The sequence below is a fragment of the Mercenaria mercenaria genome, chromosome 1 (assembly GCF_021730395.1).
Source record: "Mercenaria mercenaria strain notata chromosome 1, MADL_Memer_1, whole genome shotgun sequence".
NCBI classification, from domain to species: domain Eukaryota; kingdom Metazoa; phylum Mollusca; class Bivalvia; order Venerida; family Veneridae; genus Mercenaria; species Mercenaria mercenaria.
In genome coordinates, this window is record NC_069361.1 from 57,403,100 (window position 1) to 57,422,959 (window position 19,860).

A 19,860-nucleotide genomic window follows, 5' to 3' on the forward strand; every position below is an offset into this window, starting at 1 on the left:
TCATGATCTCATGAAAAGAAAGAGAATTTATTTAAACAACCTAGAACCAGCCATATAGAATTTACCATGCAGCCAAATATGTCCTTAGATCAGTGCATTACTCAGAATTGTCACAAGGATTTGTGTTTGAAGAACAGAAAAACAAAAAAACATAAAACTTTATTTTTGGATAATGCTAACAATACAGGTTTTTAATTTTATCATATGGCAGTAAAGCTCCCATTTTTATACACCTGTGTCATGTTTGGTAAACGTTTACAAAATTTCTACCCAGTTAAGGTAATGGACCCATAATGAATATCAGTTATTTCTGTATGAGTATTTTGCGTATACTTAGGACTTCTGCATTCTCCATCTGGTTGCTCATACACGCTACATCAGCAGCCGGAAAATGCTGGAGTAGTATCAGGCTATTATGTAATGTCACGTAAATTGCCGATTGTCATTAGGGGTGTATTACCTGAAACAAAACAAACACCCTTTCTACTATCAAAGTCTTTGTCTGCTCGTACTGAAAGAATCAAGTGTACGATATTAGATGTTTCCTTTTTGATAAACAGTAAGCCACCACTTTTGTGCACTTGTTTGATACAGGATAAATTCCGTTACTGGGACGGAGCTACCATATATCGTAAGAAGGCTGTATACAGTGCTAAAAATTTAATCCGATTAGAATAAATTTGTTCCATATCACTAAATGCTAAATGAGAAACGTCAAAACATAAGAGTCATGACGCTGAAGGCAATAATTGAAAGTTGCCTAAACAGTAGTGTTTAGTGTTTGAAAGATCGTTCAAACATTACACAATTATATAAACCTGGGAGTCTTACATGGCAACGGAAAACGTACATTTAGTTTTTCACTCCAGTGATTAAACAAGAGCTGTCTGAGGACAGCAGTGCTCGACTATTCAAAAGCCTTGTTAGTTGAATGAATATAAAAGTCGAAAAAGAGGCATAATTTTGTTTTTAAAAAACCAACGAAGTAGAGTTATGGAAACTGTGCATTGCATGTTAGATGATAACAATGAACAAGTAGTGTGTGAAGTTTCAATCTATTCCCATCGGTGGGTACCGAGATACCAGCTAACTTACAAAAACTTAACCAAAAATTACCAAGTCAAAAAAGGGGCATAATTTTGTAAAAAAAAAAAAAAGAAAGCAAAATAGAGTTATGGAACCTATGTAGTGTAAGTCAGTTTATCACAGTGAATAAGTTTCAATCCATTCCCACAAGTGGTTACTGAGATACCAGCTTACATACAAATACTTAAACAAATCGGGATGTGGATGCTGCTCTACCTATTCTTTCAAAAGTCACGCTAAAAATACAATAGCCACTAAAAAATCACCATTTATACACTTTATCAGTGTTCTCAAGAGTTGTATGTTTTGTCCACTAGATATTATGTGGCATAATGCAGTGATAGTAATAAGCAAACAACCTTTTGTATATAGTAAAAGAAGTCTGTAATCCTTGAATTTACACAATGTCCACTGCTTGGTGGAACAGGACTAATATCTAAAATGGTTCTCTGTTGCCTTCTTTTAGTATAAATATTGTCTGAGAAAAGGAATGCTTTAGCTGAGTAGAGTTTATCAAAAGACATATATTATGCAATGTGAACAAGGTAAAATACACGATATTGCCACATGAACTTGTCATGATTATTGTTGCATTTAAAAGTGATATGCCAGTCATTCTGGAAAATATCTTTATGTCGGCAAGCTATTTTAAGAACACTTTCTAGTGTTGAATTATGCCTGCCCTAAGAAATTACTGTCTTGATAAATAGTTACAGCTTTCAAATACATGCTTAAGGATGATTGTTCAATGCTACCAATATTTCAAAGTAAGAAAATTTTCATTTTAGGAGTAGAAGATTATTTCTGGAATTTGTCCGCCCTGAACTCCTGTACCATTTGTACTGTCAGATGAGCACTGGAACTGAAATGTCACTTTCCCACACTGAATCTCTGCCATGCCCTCTTGACCAAAGTAGCTGAGTTCCGGCCCATCAAGTATAGCACTAGCAGTGTAAAATGTGTCGGGTTCCACTTGTATGGGATTTTTGAACATGGCTGGAAATGTGTTACTAGAACCATCTGAGAAAAACCTTAAGTAACTATGTCCCATAATGATACCATCTTTTTTTAATTCAATCTTTACTTGATATTCCATTGCACCATTGCTAGAACCATAGAGTCCAAATCCCGCTATGAAAACCCTCCGATCAACAGCAAATTGTATACTGTCACAACGGCCGCGATATCGCCATTGATTACTGCGGTATGCTGATGACTGAAATCTGTGACATTTTTGTGGCATTAGGCCAGATCTTGATTTGCGTTTAAATGGTAATTCAGGTTTGTTATTAGCAGTGAAGTAGAGAAATATATCTGTGGTTTCCTTGGGAGAAAGTATCCCTGACTGAGCAGGACCATTAGCGAACTCCTCCAGTAACATAGAGGGGATTCTGATCAAATTGAAAGAGTCCCCAAGAACTTGGCGCTTGTTTTCTGCTGTTGGTTCAAGCTCACGTCTACGGCACTGTGCTTCAGCCCAGCGACAGGCTGCATTGAACACTGAAACCTCGCGTGCATTTAGAGTTTCACGTAAGAGAACACTTTCTAAGGTACTAAAGTCAATTTCTGCAAAACCGTCTGATGCAAGGGCTTCCTCTGCTTGTGCATCAATAACCTCCCAGCATTGCTGCATAAGTTCTTGCTCCTCAAACAGCCGGCCCTGACACAGTAGAATACAGGCGTTCCGTGCACTGAGGCTTGTCTCGAGGTACTGCACACAGGCACGTGCTAGGTAGGGAACAATGTACTTTTTGGCAACATACAATGTAGACAGAACATTGTCAGCAGCCAAATTTATCTCATCACAGTAAAGGTACCTGAAATGGTAATGGAATAGATATCAGCATGCAAATTTGCACTCTGGTGTTTGTACAGGTTTACAAATCTGAATTTCAAGCTTAAATGTAACTGCATATGAGCAATAATTTTGTGATTCTCTTTTGCTCTGACACCTGAGCACAAAGTGCTCAGGGGTGAGCTATTGTGGTCAGTGATTGTCCATTGTGCATTGTCCATCAACATGTTCCTTTAAACAACCTATCCTCCTAAACCACTAGGCCAATTTTGATGAAACTTCACAGGGATGTTTCTTGGATAATCTGCTATACAAAGTGTTCAAAGAATTGACTTTCGTACAGAACTCTGGTTGCCATGGCAACTGAAAGGAAAAACTTTAAAAATCTGTCCAAAACTATAGGGCCTATGTATGTAGCATTATCTAGTGGTCAAGTACTAAGATTGTTCAAATGTTCACCCTAGGGTCAAATACGGCCCCGCCCTAGGGTTCACATGGTTTATATAGACTTACATAGGGAAAAACTTAGACTAGATGCCCATGGGCAACATGTCGAGCCAACCAGCTGTCAAAAGGACTAACAGTGCTAACCTTTGACCTCTATATACCTTGACCTTTGAGGTAGGGGTCTGGAAGTTGCATGCAACACTTTGTCTCATTGATGCAAACATTTATGCCAAATAAAAAAAGATTTAGATAACAGAGTTAGATACTTAGTATGATGCATGCTCTAGTGGTTCTCTACAAAGATTGTTCAAATCATGACCCTGGAGTCAATATATGCCACGCTGGGGGTCCCTTGTTTTACATTGACGTATATAGGAAAAATCTTTAAAAATCTTCTTGTCCAGGACCATAAGGTTGAGACCTTAGATATTTGGAATTTAATATTGTCTAGTGGTCAGCTATCAAATTTGTTCAAATCATGATCATGTGGTCAAAATTGACTGCTCCCCTGGGTCAACAGTTTTCACATTGGCTTATGTAGAGAAAAACCTTAAAAAAATAATACGAAACCATATGGCCCATAGCTTAGATATTTGGTATGTGGCATGCTGTAGTGGTTCTCAAATCATGACCCTAGGGTAAATATAGGCCATGCCTAGGTGGTCCCTTGTTTTACATAGACTTACTTGTTTTTGAAGGAATGGCAAAGAAAATTGGACCACAAGTATAATGTTTGATACAGATTTCAATACTAGTCTTGACTAGTCTTAATCTTGACCTGCTGACCTACTTTCTCGTTTTTGAAGTTACAGCATAGAAATTTGGACCACATGATTATATAACTTTTGATACTGATTTCAATAATCTTGAATCTTGACCTACTTTCTTGTTTTAAAGCTACATCAAAGAGATTTGGACCACCTGTATAATTTTTCATACAGATTTAAGTAGCTATCTTGAATAATTTTTACCATGACCTATTCACCTACTTTTTCGTTTTTGAAGCTTTAGCAAAGAAATTTGAGTCACGTCTCTAATTTTACATACAGATTTCAATACGAATCTCAAATAATCTGGTTAAAATTACTCAAGACTTGGTTAGTAGCATCCTGGCATGGATCTTTATCAAGTTTGTTCAAATGATTTAGCTTGGCCCCTTTTATTTAGTAGAAACTTTTAACTGTTCAAGCAAGCAACTAAATTCAGGCGAGTGATAGAGGGCCATCATGGCCCTTTTGTTCTTTTTGTTACCTGTTTTTATCTCAGATGCGTACAAAAAAAATTTAGGAATGTTTTAGCCAGAAAATGTCTATGTAACATGTAATGATAGAGCTAGATAGACCTGCTCCTTGACAAACAAACTTGCCTATAAACCAGCCACCTTTCTTAAGCAAACGGTCAGCTAACTTTCGAAATTGACATTTTGTTCTAACTTCTACCTGACTCAAACAGCCAGCTACTTTATAGTACATGTATGACTAATAAAAGAAAGGGAGACTTACCTAAGAAGGTTTTGGAATGCATTGTGTTCAACATCCGGTAAATCTATGTCATCTTTCTGGTCAGCCAGTCCTCCAAAAAACATGGCATAGAAAACAGAACTACCAGTGGCAAGCACATACTTGTGTGCAGCAATTCTCTGCTTGTTGCCAGATCCAACAGTGAAGTAAACATCAGCCATCAGTGGATTGTTATACATTACAGCATTTTTCTCCCGCACTGAACTCATGTTTGCTTGCCAATTGTACTCGCGACTTGCCTGAGATGTTGGTAAAGATATTTGTGGCGGAGGCGGGGGATTCCGTGGAGTTTTCCAGACGGGATCTGTTACAGAACGAGGTGCACGCTGGATTGGCTGCTTTGGTACCGTTTGGTTTCCAGCATAGTTAGATGGAACCTCCTGGTTAACTTCCTCATCGGAATCACTTCTAAATTTGGGGACACAACTTTTAGTAGCCATTCTAATTGCACTCTGCATATTTCTTCAGGTTACATGTTTCACAAAACTGAAATGAAATTTCAGATAAGAATTATGAAAACTTTTTATCTTTTTTTTTTAATAACAGATAATGAGACACAATAGATCTGTTGATTTTGTTTCTAAACAAGCATGTTAGGAAAAGCAGCCTGACTGGAACTCTTTCCATGGGATACCATTCTGCTAACTGAGAGACCTTGTTGCTTATACACATTCTTCACTATCTTATGATATAACAATTCTCTATAGCTAGCAGCCTACACTTGATGTATTTGTATACTGCAGGGTATAGTGACTGCAATATGGTACTGTACCTGTCTTGCAGCATTTTTAGCTCGACTATTCGAAGAATAAGTAGAGCTATCCTACTCACCACGGCGTTGGCGTTGGCGTCACACCTTGGGTTAAGTTTTTCATACCAGTCCACATTTTGACAAAGTCTTTTGAGATAAAGCTTTGAAACTTTCAACACTTGTTAACCATCATCATGGCCAGTTATAGGCAAGAGTACATAACTCCATCCAGGATTTTGGCTGAATTATGGCCCCTTTTGTCTTAGAAATCATGGTTAAGTTTTTCGTACCAGTTCATATTTTGACAAAGTCTTTTGAGATAAAGCTTTGAAACTTTCAATATTTGTTTACCATCACCATGTCCAGTTATAGGCAAGAGTACATAACTCCATCAAGGATTTTGGCTGAATTATGGCCCTTTCTGACTTAGGAATCTTGGTTAGTATTTCGTACCAGTTCATATTTTGACAAAGTCTTTTGAGATAAAGCTTTGAAACTTTCAACACCTGTTTACCATCACCATGTCCAGTTATAGGCAAGAGTACATAACTCCATCAAGGATTTTGGCTGAATTATGGCCCATTTTGACTTAGAAATCTTTGTTAAGTTTTTCGTACCAGTTCATATTTTTTGTAAAGTGTTTGACATATGGCTTTGAAACTTTTATCACTTGTTTAGTATAATAGTCTCTATCTGTAGGAAAGAGAACATAACTCTGTCATCGATTTTGGCTGAATTATGGTCCTTTTTGGATTTTGAAATTGGTTCTGTTTTCATACATGTCCATGTTTTGTCAAAACTATTTGACATATGGCTTGTAAACTTTAAACACTTGTTTATCATTATGATTTCCATCTGTAGGCAAGAGTACATAACTATTTTGACTGAATTATGGCCCTTTTTGGACTTTAAAATTGGCTCATATATTGCCATTTAGTGCAAGACTTATCGAAATCAAAGTAATACAGGAACACTGTTTGTCTAATCTATTTATTCCTTTTGTCTGAATATCCGTGGAAATATTTTGACCCCATTCTTCAATCAGTTCTTCGAATAGTCGAGCGCGCTGTCATCAGACAGCTCTTGTTGTTAATGCGGTGAAAAAAAATAGCAAATGAAACTGTAGCTATAACTACAAGGTGTGTTTAAAAAATACCTGGAAAATCTCTAATATCTGCATTTATTATCTTTATTCATGGTCCTTGAAAGTACGATAGACGAAAACATATTATTTATCTCTTTGTTTGATTTTTTATTCAAAACAGAAAATATTGTCGCATATCACTGACTTTCATGTGATGAGCAACGCAGTATGTCTAATGTCAAATATATAGTTTGACATGATTGGCATAAGACCTACATTTCATGAAAATATTCACCACACTTAGGACAAGTTTGAAGACAAGTTACGTTTGAGAAAATGCAAAATATGAATGAGGCAAATTTAGGTCAGATGACAGCACATGACGTTGCCATGGGGACTAGCATTAACTTTTGTATATCAACTAAAACTTCCCATATGTCTACATTTTAAGTGCTGAAAATCCATGAATACTTCATTAAGACAATCCTTTCATTCTGTGTATATTACTCATTTTAACAACTGGTTATGTCAAATAAACTTTGCAAGTACCACCTTTTTGTAGAAATTTGCTTAAGAACTGTATATAATGCTTTTAAGCAAAATTCCCAAATAATTTGGATTTTGAAAACTTGATAAAAGAACAATAATTTTCTGTCTTTGATAGCAATTATACCACTACTTTTTTGTTAGTTTTGTGTTGAGTACAAGATGAAAATTATGTTTTTGGACTCATATATATGTATGAATAACAAATCAAGTGTTTTTAGTAATTTTCTGATAAAGGTTTGATGAGATATTAGGTGTTTAGTGCAAGTGACTGCAGCCAGTTGCATTTTTTCTGCTACATGTATTTGATTTATTTTGATATGACTTATTCATCTATTACAAAGGAAGATTTCCCTAGTTTTTTTTAGAGAGATATGAAACCATTCATGAAAATAATAGCCCCAATCAAACTTTAGAAAATGGTGTATGATTTCCAAGCTTCTTATACAGGGGTTCCACTAGACCTGAAAACCCAAGAGTCCCAGGACCCTTGGGCCCAAATTTTGAAGGGTCCTTTTCCAAAATACAGGAGTCCTGTCCCACCACGTCCATATAATTGACTATATTTTTTTTATTTAGTAATACGTAGATCTTTACCTAAGAAAACAATAAACCCAAGATCATGTTACAGCATAATAAAAATGTCAGTTTCAGGTGATATAGTCTCATATTGTAAACTAATATTTATCAAAATTCATGTTATTTTGATTAGGTTTTTCTTCTATATTTCATTTAATTTTTAATAACAGAACAGTGCTATAACACTCTATAAAAATGTATCCAAAATGTACTATCCGGATACTGGTACACTTTCGGAATGTCATCGGAATGTAGTTTCTGCTTAGTTTACTTGGCCAACTAAGCTAAATCAGAGATAGTTCCTCAAATAATGATGCTATTTATTATTAAAAACTGCATTGAAAGTCAGTTTTTTTAAGGAATTTTGGAAATATGCATATGACATCGGGTGTAATTAGACTCGTGAACGGACATTCAAAATTTATTTTTGCTTTCAAAATTCATCAAAATTTGTGAAGTTTCTTGTTGAAATTACGGTATGATCACTAAACAATGGTCTAATTTAAAGTTGGCATGAAAAAATCTTGCAGGGCACTTTTCACATGCTCGGTAATCAGCTGCTTACGATAATTTAATAATTGGCGCCTTTTTTGACAGTACACAGGATCAATACTCTTTATCAATTAATTTCAACACTTCATTGATTCTTCTTACCTATGTGCACTCACCGTGACGTAACTTGCTGATAAAAAAATCAGCGAGGCATGTCTACAGGAGAAACGGCGGGATTTAGCAGAAGATCAAAGGCATGACCGCGAGTGTTTATTTTGGAATACACGTGTCTATCGTGGAAATAGTTTTACTGAAGGAAATGAATGATAAGAGAAAGGATTATCAAAGGAAAATGCCTCCGGGTCCCGAAGGACGCACAGGCAAGTATCATGCCGGGTCCTTTGAGCGTCTTTTGAAAATCTCTCGGGTCCGGACCCGGGGTCCCGGGTCAAATGGAACCCCTGCTTATATACAGGTGTGTAGCTGCTTTTACGCAGCTGCGTAGTGAAAACTAGCAAGCATACACAATTAAACTGGCTAATTTATTTGGTTGGAACAAGAAGGCTATATCATGCAACGGAGATTGCTTTCTATGCAATCATTGCTTACTTCATATTTTGTTTTAAGTACAGTAAACTGAAATAATAGCAAATTGGTTTAAAAGGTGTAAGAAACATTTTGCAGAATACTCATTACTGTTTTAATTTAAAAAAAGATAAGGGAAATACCTATAACGAAGTTGATGTAATGAAGACGTAGCTATACCGGAATGCTTTCCCTATACAGGGTATCAGTTTCAGGTTTGGTACATTTGTATCAGTATCATGATTGTTGACTTAGTCTAGTATTCAGTTTGAAGTTATAGCAAATTCCTTGTAACAATCATCGTATATATACTAACAGACATATCTCTTGAATGATACATCCGATCATAATGATATTTTTAAAGTGTGCCACCACTAACCATTCGTTTTGAATTAATACTTGCACATAACATGGATCACTAAACCACAGATTGCCAGTGAAATATAACGCACATACCTAGTAAAATAGAACAGTTTATATAAATAATTAAGAATAAGGTTTTCGTGCAATGTTTTTGCTAGGGGTGTAACGATACATCGAAATATCGATGCATTGCGATACTGAGTGTCCCGATAGTATGCATCGATAGAAAAGTCACGATCCAATAACAATCGCCGATAGTTCCTTCAACAATCGATAGTTTCGATAGTTTTGAAATTTTAGTAAATACAGAAATAATTAATAATTCATAAACCAAGAAACAGAGACAGCTCTCATTTGCGCCTCGGAAAATGTTTACATCTCCATTACAATAATTACCCTCATGGAATTAAACTACCATAAAGGACTGAGAAGTCTGGGAGATAATTAATAAATTTAGGGGTTTTTTTTAGAAACTTTGATTAAATATATTTAAATAATCTTAAATGAGAAAAAGTACTTTGGACATGGAGAAAGTAGGCTACTTGTATGATATAGCAAACTGTTCGGTAGGGCCATTCATTTAGTGCTGGTACACCTTAGTCCGATCCGTCAATTTTCGTCTTTTTCGATGCTTTGTGTTATTAAACACGTTGAGATTCGTAACAAAATGGCCGTTTCGTTTGAGTATACCTTCCATAGGTTTATTGTTTTACTTATTGTTTCAAAGCCAAGGAAGGCAAGAAATAGAAATTTTTTTAAAAAAAAATATTTAATGTTAGATTTATATCTGTCCATTTCAGTTATACAAACATCTCAATGTGTATTATTAACACTATTAACAGCAATTATAAACGGTGTTGTGTCTTACACTGTGTAATAATGCCAGTTGGTAGTTTTACTGTATAAAACATGGTGGCCGATAACTATTGCAATAGTATCGCAATAGTAACCTGCAATAGAATAGTATCGCAATAGTTTTTCAGCAATATCAATAGTATTGCAATAGTCAAAATTGGCCTCAATAGTCACCCCTAGTTTTTGCTTCAAATACACGCTAAAATGCACCATTTGCCGTTCTCACATTGATAAATAATCAAGGGGAGGATACGCCAACCCCCAACCCCCATTACATCTGCGTACTATGAAAAATGCCCTAGCTACGTGCCTGATATATCATTGATTTTCACTGAGTCCTTCAATCAAAAGACATTGTGCAGGTCTAGGATTTCATAGTTTTTATAGACATTCTGTAAATATACTGACAATCCATAAATTTAAAGATTTTTTAGTCTATAAATTTACAGACTGGGTACATGAAATCTGTTAAAATTGCAATTTAAATCAAAACCGCAGGTTTAAACTTACAGATTTTAAGACTGCATGCAAAAATGAATTTAAGGTAAAAAAAATATTTATGATTTTCTGTCAAATATTGATGACTTTGAATTTTTGGAAAATGAGAAAAAAATAAAGTGATACAACCTGTCTGAAATTCTCCCATTAAGTTTATCTATCCATGTAATAAGTGAAACATTTCATTTTAACCGGCAGTTTTGATTTAAGTTATAATTTTAACAGATTTCATATACCCAGTCTGTAACTCTATAAACTGAAAAATGTTTAAATTTATGGACGGTCGACCCATACATTTACAGACTGTCTGTAAAAACGATGAAATCCTAGACCTGTGGTGGACATGGTGTTTTCCGTATGGGACACAGAAATTCTCTAATTCCAGCTCGGTGCTATCATATTGACTCTGATTTTTCTGAAAACCCTGTAAATTTACAGATAATCTGTCAAAAAAATATAACAAAATTCAACCCTTGAGTACAGTTATTTGGACTAGGTTCTCCCATTTCCCCACCCACTAAGAATTATTTATAAGTATACAGCTAAATAATTGGATAATTTTCACAAACAGGATACATAATGGAGTCAGATATGCTGTATAGTCCTTACATTTATTGTAATGATTTTGCAAAAACTAACTTACATGTTACTGTCCTTTTTGCATCATTTTTAGGCCAATATTCTGCATTTTTTCTTACTTCCTGTACTTTGTTTGCTTTTACTGGATATCCCACAATTCCATTAATATGTCATAGGAAGGGAGACAACTCAATATTAAAGTGATTGTGAATAAATTAACATTCATTTCCCTTTGGCAATGCAGGACTGATGCCTCTCATTAATAAACCTTTTTTTATGTAGTGTTAATGTTTACAATGAGGGTTTGTTACACATACCTTTAACAGTTTTATAAGAATTTCATAATCATAGTTAACATATCTGATTTTTCAAAATATAATGTGGCTGAGAAAGTGGGAAATAGCCCATCAAATTGTATCATATTACATCTTGATAACTTGTGTACTGTTTTTTTTGTGTGCCCCCACACCTTTCCTCTTCAACCATTTTTTGGGGTGGTGGGAGCACACAAAAGATTTGTCTTTATCCTTGCATCTGGATAGCCATCCCTCTATCCTTCTGTCTGCCCAGTTTTGTTGCACTTGTCTCAAAAAGTAAATAAGCTAGAGCTATCAAACATTATAGGAATGTTATTTTGGGTTGTGAAGTTGTGTACCTGGGGTTGTTTAGAATTTCACTTAGCCAGACCAGACTTATGGCCTGTAATGTAGTCAAAAATATGTATAAAGGGCCTAAAAGGGTTTTTAACATGTGTCTCCAAAAAGTATTTGTCCAAGAATCATGAACCTTCTTAGGAATGTTATCAAGCATGTGAAATTGTGCATCAGAGATTTTAATTGGTATTTATCTCAATTCCTTCCCCCATCCTCTCTCTTTCTTACATTTTAAATTCCCACTCTTTGAGTCATTTACATTAGTGGCATTTATAGCTTGGTGTTTGGAATAAAAAATCATTTAACTTAATAGTTGAACCAAACATTTTACACAGTAATAGATATCTGCTCTTTACACTTGGAATGAACTGATTTTTCATCAGGAGTCGGTTTTGCCAGTTACAACATAATTATTTTGTACATACCCCGGTACAAATTCTTTATTTCAGACCCTGCCTTGTACATATCAAGGTTTGCACACAGTCTGGAGTTTGGAGACAAGACACATGAAGTATCAATGACAGCTATGAGACTGGTACAGAGAATGAAACGAGATTGGATGTCCACTGGTAGACGACCTAGTGGTCTCTGTGGAGCAGGTATGTTGTTGTATACACAGGCATTTGGCAAATTTGTTTGGTCAATAATGATGCTTTATGTGACCAAAAAACATTCCAGGACAAAAAATACATCCAGCACCCATTTTCTATATATTAATAAAGAAAGGCTTTTCAAAAGTAATGCAGTTTTTTATAATGGCTTTTACTTCTTGCTATATCATTTTTCAGTGAAAAAAAAACATAGCCAAATATCAACATGCCAACAATGCTTATTATGTCCCTCATAATATTGTTTTTGCCTTCACTGTCCGTCCGAGCAACTTAAAAGAAAGAGAGGGCCATCTAGCAGTAAAGAGAACAATAGCTTCAATCCGTTAACAATAGATTATAGGACCAGGGCCCCCTATTCAAACAAAAGAAATGGCCCCCTCCTTCATTTCGGTGGGACCATCCGTCCGCATTAAGCTTGTCCTGCTTTCACAGGTCAAACTGCTGGCCGGATTTCGGCGAAACTTCACAGGAGTGATCAGTACCAAGCCTAGTTGTGCATGTCGCCGGCACGTTCCGCTTCGCTACACAAAATGGCCACCAGAGCTGAAAATAGAAAAATCTTGTCCAGCTTTTACAGGTCAAACTGCTGGCTGGACTTAAACGAAACTTCACAATAGAGATCAGTACCAACCCTAGTTGTGTATATTGCCAGCACTTCCCCTTTGCTGCACAAAATGGCCGCCAGAGCTAAAAATCCTATCAGGCTTTACAGGTCAAACTGCTGGCTGGATTTCGGCAAAACATCACAGGAGTGATCAGTACCAAGCCTAGTTGCACGTTCCGCTTTGCTGCAAAAAATGGCCACCAGAGCTAAAAATAGAAAAATCTTGTCCGGCTTTCACAGGTCAAACTGCTGGCTGGATTTCGATGAAACATCACAGGAGTGATCAGTACCAAGTCTAGTTGTGCGTATCGCTGACACGTTCCGCTTTGCTGCACAAAATGAACACCAGATCTAAAGGTAAACATAGGGGAAAACATGTTTTTGTGACAAAAACACCTTCTAGTTAAATATGTCTTTCAGTTTCTTAGTAGATCATTTAGATGAGAGAAAAAATGTTTTTAGCCATTGACAAAATTTGACAGTTTGGTTCCTGGCAAATGATCATGACTATGCCAATATTGTGAGTAAACAGCTGTTCAAAAGCTTCTCCAAATCAAATACAACCACGTAGATGTACATACTAACTAGTATCAATAGTTTACAACCTTATATGTTGCTTTGAAATGAAATTTTATTTTGTTTTAGACCTTGGTCATTTTTAGCTCGACTATTCAAAGAATAGTAGAGCTATTGGACTCGCCCATGTGTCGGCGTCCCGATTAAGTTTTTGTATGTAAGCTGGTATCTCAGTAACCACTAATGGGAATGGATTGAAACTTCACACACTTGTTCACTATGATAAACTGACTTACATTGCACAGGTTCCATAACACTATTTTGCTTTTTTACAAAATTATGCCCCTTTTTCAACTTAGAAATTTTTGGTTAAGGTTTTGTATGTAAGCTGGTATCTCAGTACCCGCTAATGGGAATGGGTTGAAACTTCACACACTTGTTCTCTGTCATGATCCGACATGCACTGTGCAGGTCCCATAACTCTACTTTGCATTTTTTCAAAATTATGCCCCTTTTCGACTTTTTGGTTAAGTTTTTGTATGTAAGCTGGTATCTCAGTATCCACTAATTGGAATAAATTGAAACTACACACACTTGTTCACTGTCATGATATGACATGCACTACGCAGGTCCCATAACTCTACTTTGCATTTTTTCAAAATTATTCCCCTTTTTCAACTTAGCAGTTCTTGGTTAAGTTTTTGTATGTAAGCTGGTATCTCAGTATCCACTAATGGGAATGGATTGAAACTTCACACACTTGTTCACTGTCATGATATGACATGCAGTGCAAAGGTTCAGTAACTCTACTTTGCATTTTTTCAAAATTATGCCCCTTTTATGACTTAGCAGTTTTGGGTTATAATTAATAAATTCTTTTATGTAAGCTGGTATCTCAGAACCCACTAATGCGAATGGATTGAAACTTCACACGCTTGTCCACTGTCATGAGCTGATAAGCACTATGCAGGTTCCATAAGCCTGTTTCCCATTTTTACAAAATTATGCCCATTTTTCGTCTTTTGTATTCATTCAATTGACAAGACTGTTGAATAGTCAAGCGCTGCTGTCCTACGACAGCTCTTGTTACTGTATTTTGTGACAATTGGAAGTTTGTTGTTATGTGACAAAAGTCTATGGGGAGTGACTAATGCTATGGCCACCGACAAATGAAAAATAAACAGGATTTGAACTGAAGTATGTCTACATTCGGTAGAGACCTGCATGGTAAGACTAGCCTTTGTAAATTATCAATATTTGATAGTTTCTTATGCATTACAAAATTTCCATTTATTGTTTCTTAGCACTCACGGTTGCTTGAAATGTACTGTTGTTCTTACAGCCTTGCTGGTGGCTGCAAGAATCCATGATTTCTCAAGATCTGTAAAGGAGATAATAAAGGTGGTAAAGGTATGCCAGTCAACACTGAGAAAAAGGTACTTCGTTTGTTTTCCCATTTCATGGCTAACTAATCACCAGAAAAAGGTTTATTGGTAAAAACATGGCCCTCAGCAACTGGTGTATGTTTTTGCATTAGTTCAACTTTTTACAAAAATTAAGACATGATGTTTTACAGAAAAGTAATCTTTAACCATTTTTTACCAGGCTTTATTGTCTGTTTTTATGCCCCGGCATCTACTGATGCGGGAGGCATATAGTGATTGTCCTGTCCGTCAGTCCGTACGAGGTTAACCAAATGGGACCGTTTCGTCTAGTATCAATACCCCTAACTAGAATGACTTGATACTAATGCAGATGTAACCTGTGACCATTCCTCATCTTCAGACATCACCTGACCTCAGTTTGACCTTGAACTTGACCTCGTTTTGGACTTAGGTTGCTTTGTATCGACTAGGATGCCACTGGGGGCATCAAGCGTTTATTGAACGCAGCTCCTTATTTTGCCGTGCAAATATGACTAAATGTCTTCAGACTAAATAACATAGAAGTTCATGAATGCTGCACCTTTATACATACACATGATATGGCAGTATTTATAATATTCTATTAAATTTCTGTTAAAACTTAAGATTGATAGAGTTTGAAGAAACGCCATCTAGTCAGTTAACAATCGAAGAATTCCAGACTATAGACCTAGAGGAGGAGGCTGACCCACCATCATTTACCGAGGGAAAACGTCGTGCCAAAAAGGTAATTTTTTTATTTTTAATATCCTTTATACTTTCTGTGAGGGTTTACAGTATTATGCAAATTAATAATTCCAAAAAGAAAATGGTAATGTTCCTCAATGGGATAAAGTGCAATACTTTTAGGTCATATTAAATGATATTAGATAATATAGAAATTTTCTGTCAGGAGTTGAAATTAAGAAATGATGGGAAACGTTCATAAAGTCAAGAGTTACTCATTAGAAATCCTAGATGCATGATTAATCTTTAAAACTATTTTCCTGGAGTAAATTTATCTTTCTTTTAGTTTCAAGAACAAAGTAAATTGCCAGAATATGCATCAGAAGTGTCTAAACTACAGGAAGAGATTGAACAAACATTGCTCAACCAGAAACCTAGGGGAATATGGGCACATTATGCCAGTAAGTATAGAGTGAACGTTACTCAGGCAGAAACCTGGGGGAATATGAGGACAGTATGCCAGTTTATATAGATCAAACACTATTCAACCAGAAACCTAGGAGAATACAGGTATATTATGCCAGTAAGTACACAGTAAAGGTTAGTCAACCAGAAACCTTGGGGAATATTGGCACATTGCCAGTAAGTATAGAGCAAACAGTAGTCAACTAAAAACCTAGGGGAATATGGCCACAGTTTAGCAAGTGAGTGTATACTTCACTCTTCAGGTTTATATGTCTCAGATATACTCACAAGATAGATATTTCCCCATTTTCCTTAAAAAGCATTTTTCGAGCCAACAAAATTGATAAAAGCCAAGCAGAATGTTGGACAAGGATGATAGAAACAAAATCAGGTTTGTGTTTTTGTCGAATACCGTGGAGTTGTTAAATTTTGTTTGCATAGAATTTCATGGAATGGACGAGAATGGCTATTTGACATGGATATGGTTTCATGGATTTCAACTTAAAAATATAAAATGAATGGCAAGTTTGTTTGCTTGTTATTATTAAAGTTCTTGGATTGATATTTCTATTACATTGCATTACATAAAAATTAGTCTCCCATGAAAATTAGTGATTTCGCAATATCCTGTGAGGGACACACAACTTATAGTTTCAAACAAAAATAAAGAACTAGCCTTTTGCAAAGTTTTAGTTTAATCATTAGATTTGATCTTGCGTGGTACTTCCACAGTTAATAAGGCTAGCAAAACAAAACAAAATATTCTCAGGATATATGATTCTGTCTATCCTACTTGCAGAACTGGAAATTTGAAAAATTTATGTTCCATTTTATAGATTGTTGCATGTAACAAGTTATTTTGTGTACAAATTTGTAGTGTAGACATTTTCCTTCATCCTTTATTTTTATGCCACCAGAAATGTCTGATGCTGGATCTGTGGATTCTGAAACATCAAGGCTAAGTGATCTTACTGAACCTGAGGAAAATATAAGTGAAGAAAACAGGAACTCTAGCCTTGATTCGCTCTCAGAAATTGATAGTTTTAAAAATGAATCCAATTCAGCAGTGTCTTCAGATGGAACAAACAAAAATTTAACCAAAGAAGTGTTTGATAGTGGTGTGACAGAGTCTGTAGAAACAGACACTGTGACTCGAGATGTGTCTGATATTGTTGGGACAAATCTGTCAGAGACGGAAAATGTGACTCGGGAAATATTGGATAGTGAGGGTACAAAGTCATTAGAGGGTAGTAAAATTACTCCTGATTCAGTTAGAGATGAATTGATAATTGGATCAGATGTGAGTGTGTTGAGCAGTAACAATATTAAGAAAGCTACTGAAGTACTAGATGGTGTTCCTGGAGTACCCACCCTTGGACCTGAAATGGAGACTTTGGTAACTGATTGTATGAAGGAAGGTAGTGATAATTCTAGAGATGGTATAGAAGATGGTGAACTTGATCTGACAGGTATTGATGACAGTGAGATTAGTAAGGTAATGCATACTACTTAAAGATGTTTTTTTGTTGAACTTACTTGCACTGAGTATTATATAATTGTAATTGTTTGTTCATTGTCAGTATATGCATGCCTACTTCTGAACTCGTTTGAGCTGGGAGTTGAGCATTTATTGTGCAATATTCAAATTATTTTAATGAAATAATTTGTTGTGTGTAGATTTAGGGCAAGGTTACACTTAGTGGTCAACTATTGATAATGATATTGTTTGCTGCTAATTGACAACCCAGGTTAAATGTTTACCTAGGCTTGTTACCTGTTTAATGTTTTTAGCCCACCATCATCAGATGGTGGGGTATTCAAATCACTCTGCGTCCGTGGTCCGTCGTCCTTCCGTCTGTTAACAATTTCTCGTTACCGCATCTCCTCAGAAACTACTAGGGGGTTTTGACGAAACTTTGTCAGAATGATGTATTAGTACCCTAGTTGTGTCCCCCTGAAAATCAGACAGGTTCAACATTTTTTGAGTGAGTTATGGCCCTTTGTTTATTTTTATAATTTACATAGATTTATATAGGAAACAACTTTGAAAATCTTCTTGTCCAAAACCACAGGGTCTAGGGCTTTGATATTTGGTATGTAGCATTCTGTAGGGTCAAATATGGCCCCGCCCCTGGGTCACATCGTTTATATAGACTTATATAGGGTAAAACTTTGAAAATCTTCTTGTCCAAACCACAAAGCCTAGGGCTTTGATATTTGTAATGTAGCTAGTGGTTCTCTACCAAGTTTATTTAAATTATCCCCCTAGGGTCAAATATGGCCCTGCCCCAGTGGTCACATTGTTTATATAGACTTATATAGGGAAAAACCTTAAAGATCTTTTTGTCTATAACCTACAACATTCAACTTTGGACCACATGTATAGTTTTGAGTGGCTAGATGAACCTTGACATGAGTTGACCTTAATCTTGACCTAGTGACCTACTTTCAAATTTCTGTAGCTACAGCCTTCAAATTTGGACCACATGCATAGGTTTGTGTACCGAAATAAACTTTGACCTTGACATTGACCTAGTGACCTACTTTCATATTTTTGAGGGTACAGGCTTCAAATTCGGAACACATGCATAGTTGTGTTCCGAAATGAAATTTGACCTTGATTTTGACCTAGTGGCCTACTTTCATATTTCTCAAGCTATAGCCTTCAGATTTGGACCACATGCATAGTTTTGTGTACCGAAATGAACTTTGACCTTGAGATTGACCCAGTGACCTACTTTCACATTTCTGTAGCTACAGCCTTCAAATTTGGACCAAATGCATATGTTTGTGGACTAAAATAAACTTTGACCCTGACATTGACCTAGTGACCTACTTTCTCATTTTTGAAGATACAGGCTTCAAATTTGGACCACATGCATAGTTTTGTGTTCCGATATGAAATTTGACCGTGATTTTGACCTAGGGACCTACTTTCACATTTCTCAAGCTACAGCCTTCAAATTTGGACCATGTGCATAGTTTTGTGTACCAAAATGAACTTTGACCTTGATTTTGACCTTGAGCTAGTCTTGAAATTTGGAACATTAAAAAATGGCTCAATGGTGGGCGCCAAGATCACTCTGTGATCTCTTGTTATTGTTTTATCATTCAGTACATATTAGCAGAGAAAGAGGTGTTACTGAAAACGAGAATCTGGATGGCAGAAAATGCTGAGTTCCTCGAAGAAATGAGATGTAAGTCAGATTTATATTTGTATGTCTAGGAACCATGTATATCACTGGCGCCAGACCAGAAAGAAAATGCCTCTGTACATGTTATACCCTACCCCTAGGTATTCTATAAGAACCATGGTCATGAACTGGAAAATATACTAACCCGTTTCAATCGTAAATTTCTCAACTTTAACGCGCATTTCGGTGAATGGGTACTTAGTATATTGAACAAGCGATAATTTATCTTCCATCGTGCACCAGTCACATTGTCTCAATATTCCATATTGCTGAGATTATCAACATATTTTATGCTTTCATCAGCGTTACAGAAAAAACTAGCTTGACCTTCCCTAATGAACATTCGGTCTAGAGGTCACCGCAGTGTGTACATGTTTGGCGAAATGTAAACAAACAAAAACAGAATTTAAAAAATCACATTTTTACAATAAAACCTGAAATGATGAATGAAATTCATCTTGTATATGATCTTCAATTTGAAGTCGTACATTGGTCTGCATCTGTTCTGTTTATTTTATTCATTTTGCACATTTATGCTGCATTTTCA

General features: G+C 36.0%; 2 protein-coding genes across 3 annotated transcripts in view; one reads left to right on the plus strand and one right to left on the minus strand.

Annotated features, from left to right (window-relative positions):
• The window catches only part of LOC123536568 (transcription factor IIIB 90 kDa subunit-like), a 51,424-nt gene that overhangs the window by 8,268 nt on the left and 23,296 nt on the right, over positions 1 to 19,860 (plus strand). For both annotated transcript variants that reach the window (XM_053548751.1, XM_045319874.2), the window contains exons 7-12: positions 12,283 to 12,432; positions 14,907 to 15,000; positions 15,595 to 15,715; positions 16,001 to 16,115; positions 17,037 to 17,614; positions 19,235 to 19,316. In XM_053548751.1, coding sequence (XP_053404726.1) covers positions 12,283 to 12,432; positions 14,907 to 15,000; positions 15,595 to 15,715; positions 16,001 to 16,115; positions 17,037 to 17,614; positions 19,235 to 19,316 — 1,140 coding nt within the window. The remainder of the gene's footprint in view (positions 1 to 12,282; positions 12,433 to 14,906; positions 15,001 to 15,594; positions 15,716 to 16,000; positions 16,116 to 17,036; positions 17,615 to 19,234; positions 19,317 to 19,860) is intronic.
• On the minus strand, positions 148 to 11,375 carry LOC123536575 (BTB/POZ domain-containing protein 6-B-like). Its single transcript, XM_045319888.2, has 3 exons — positions 11,245 to 11,375; positions 4,831 to 5,334; positions 148 to 2,903 (listed from the first exon to the last, which is right to left on the minus strand). Exons 2-3 carry the CDS (start codon positions 5,304 to 5,306, stop codon positions 1,871 to 1,873), a joined length of 1,509 nt encoding a protein of 502 aa, XP_045175823.2. The 5' UTR covers positions 5,307 to 5,334; positions 11,245 to 11,375; the 3' UTR covers positions 148 to 1,870.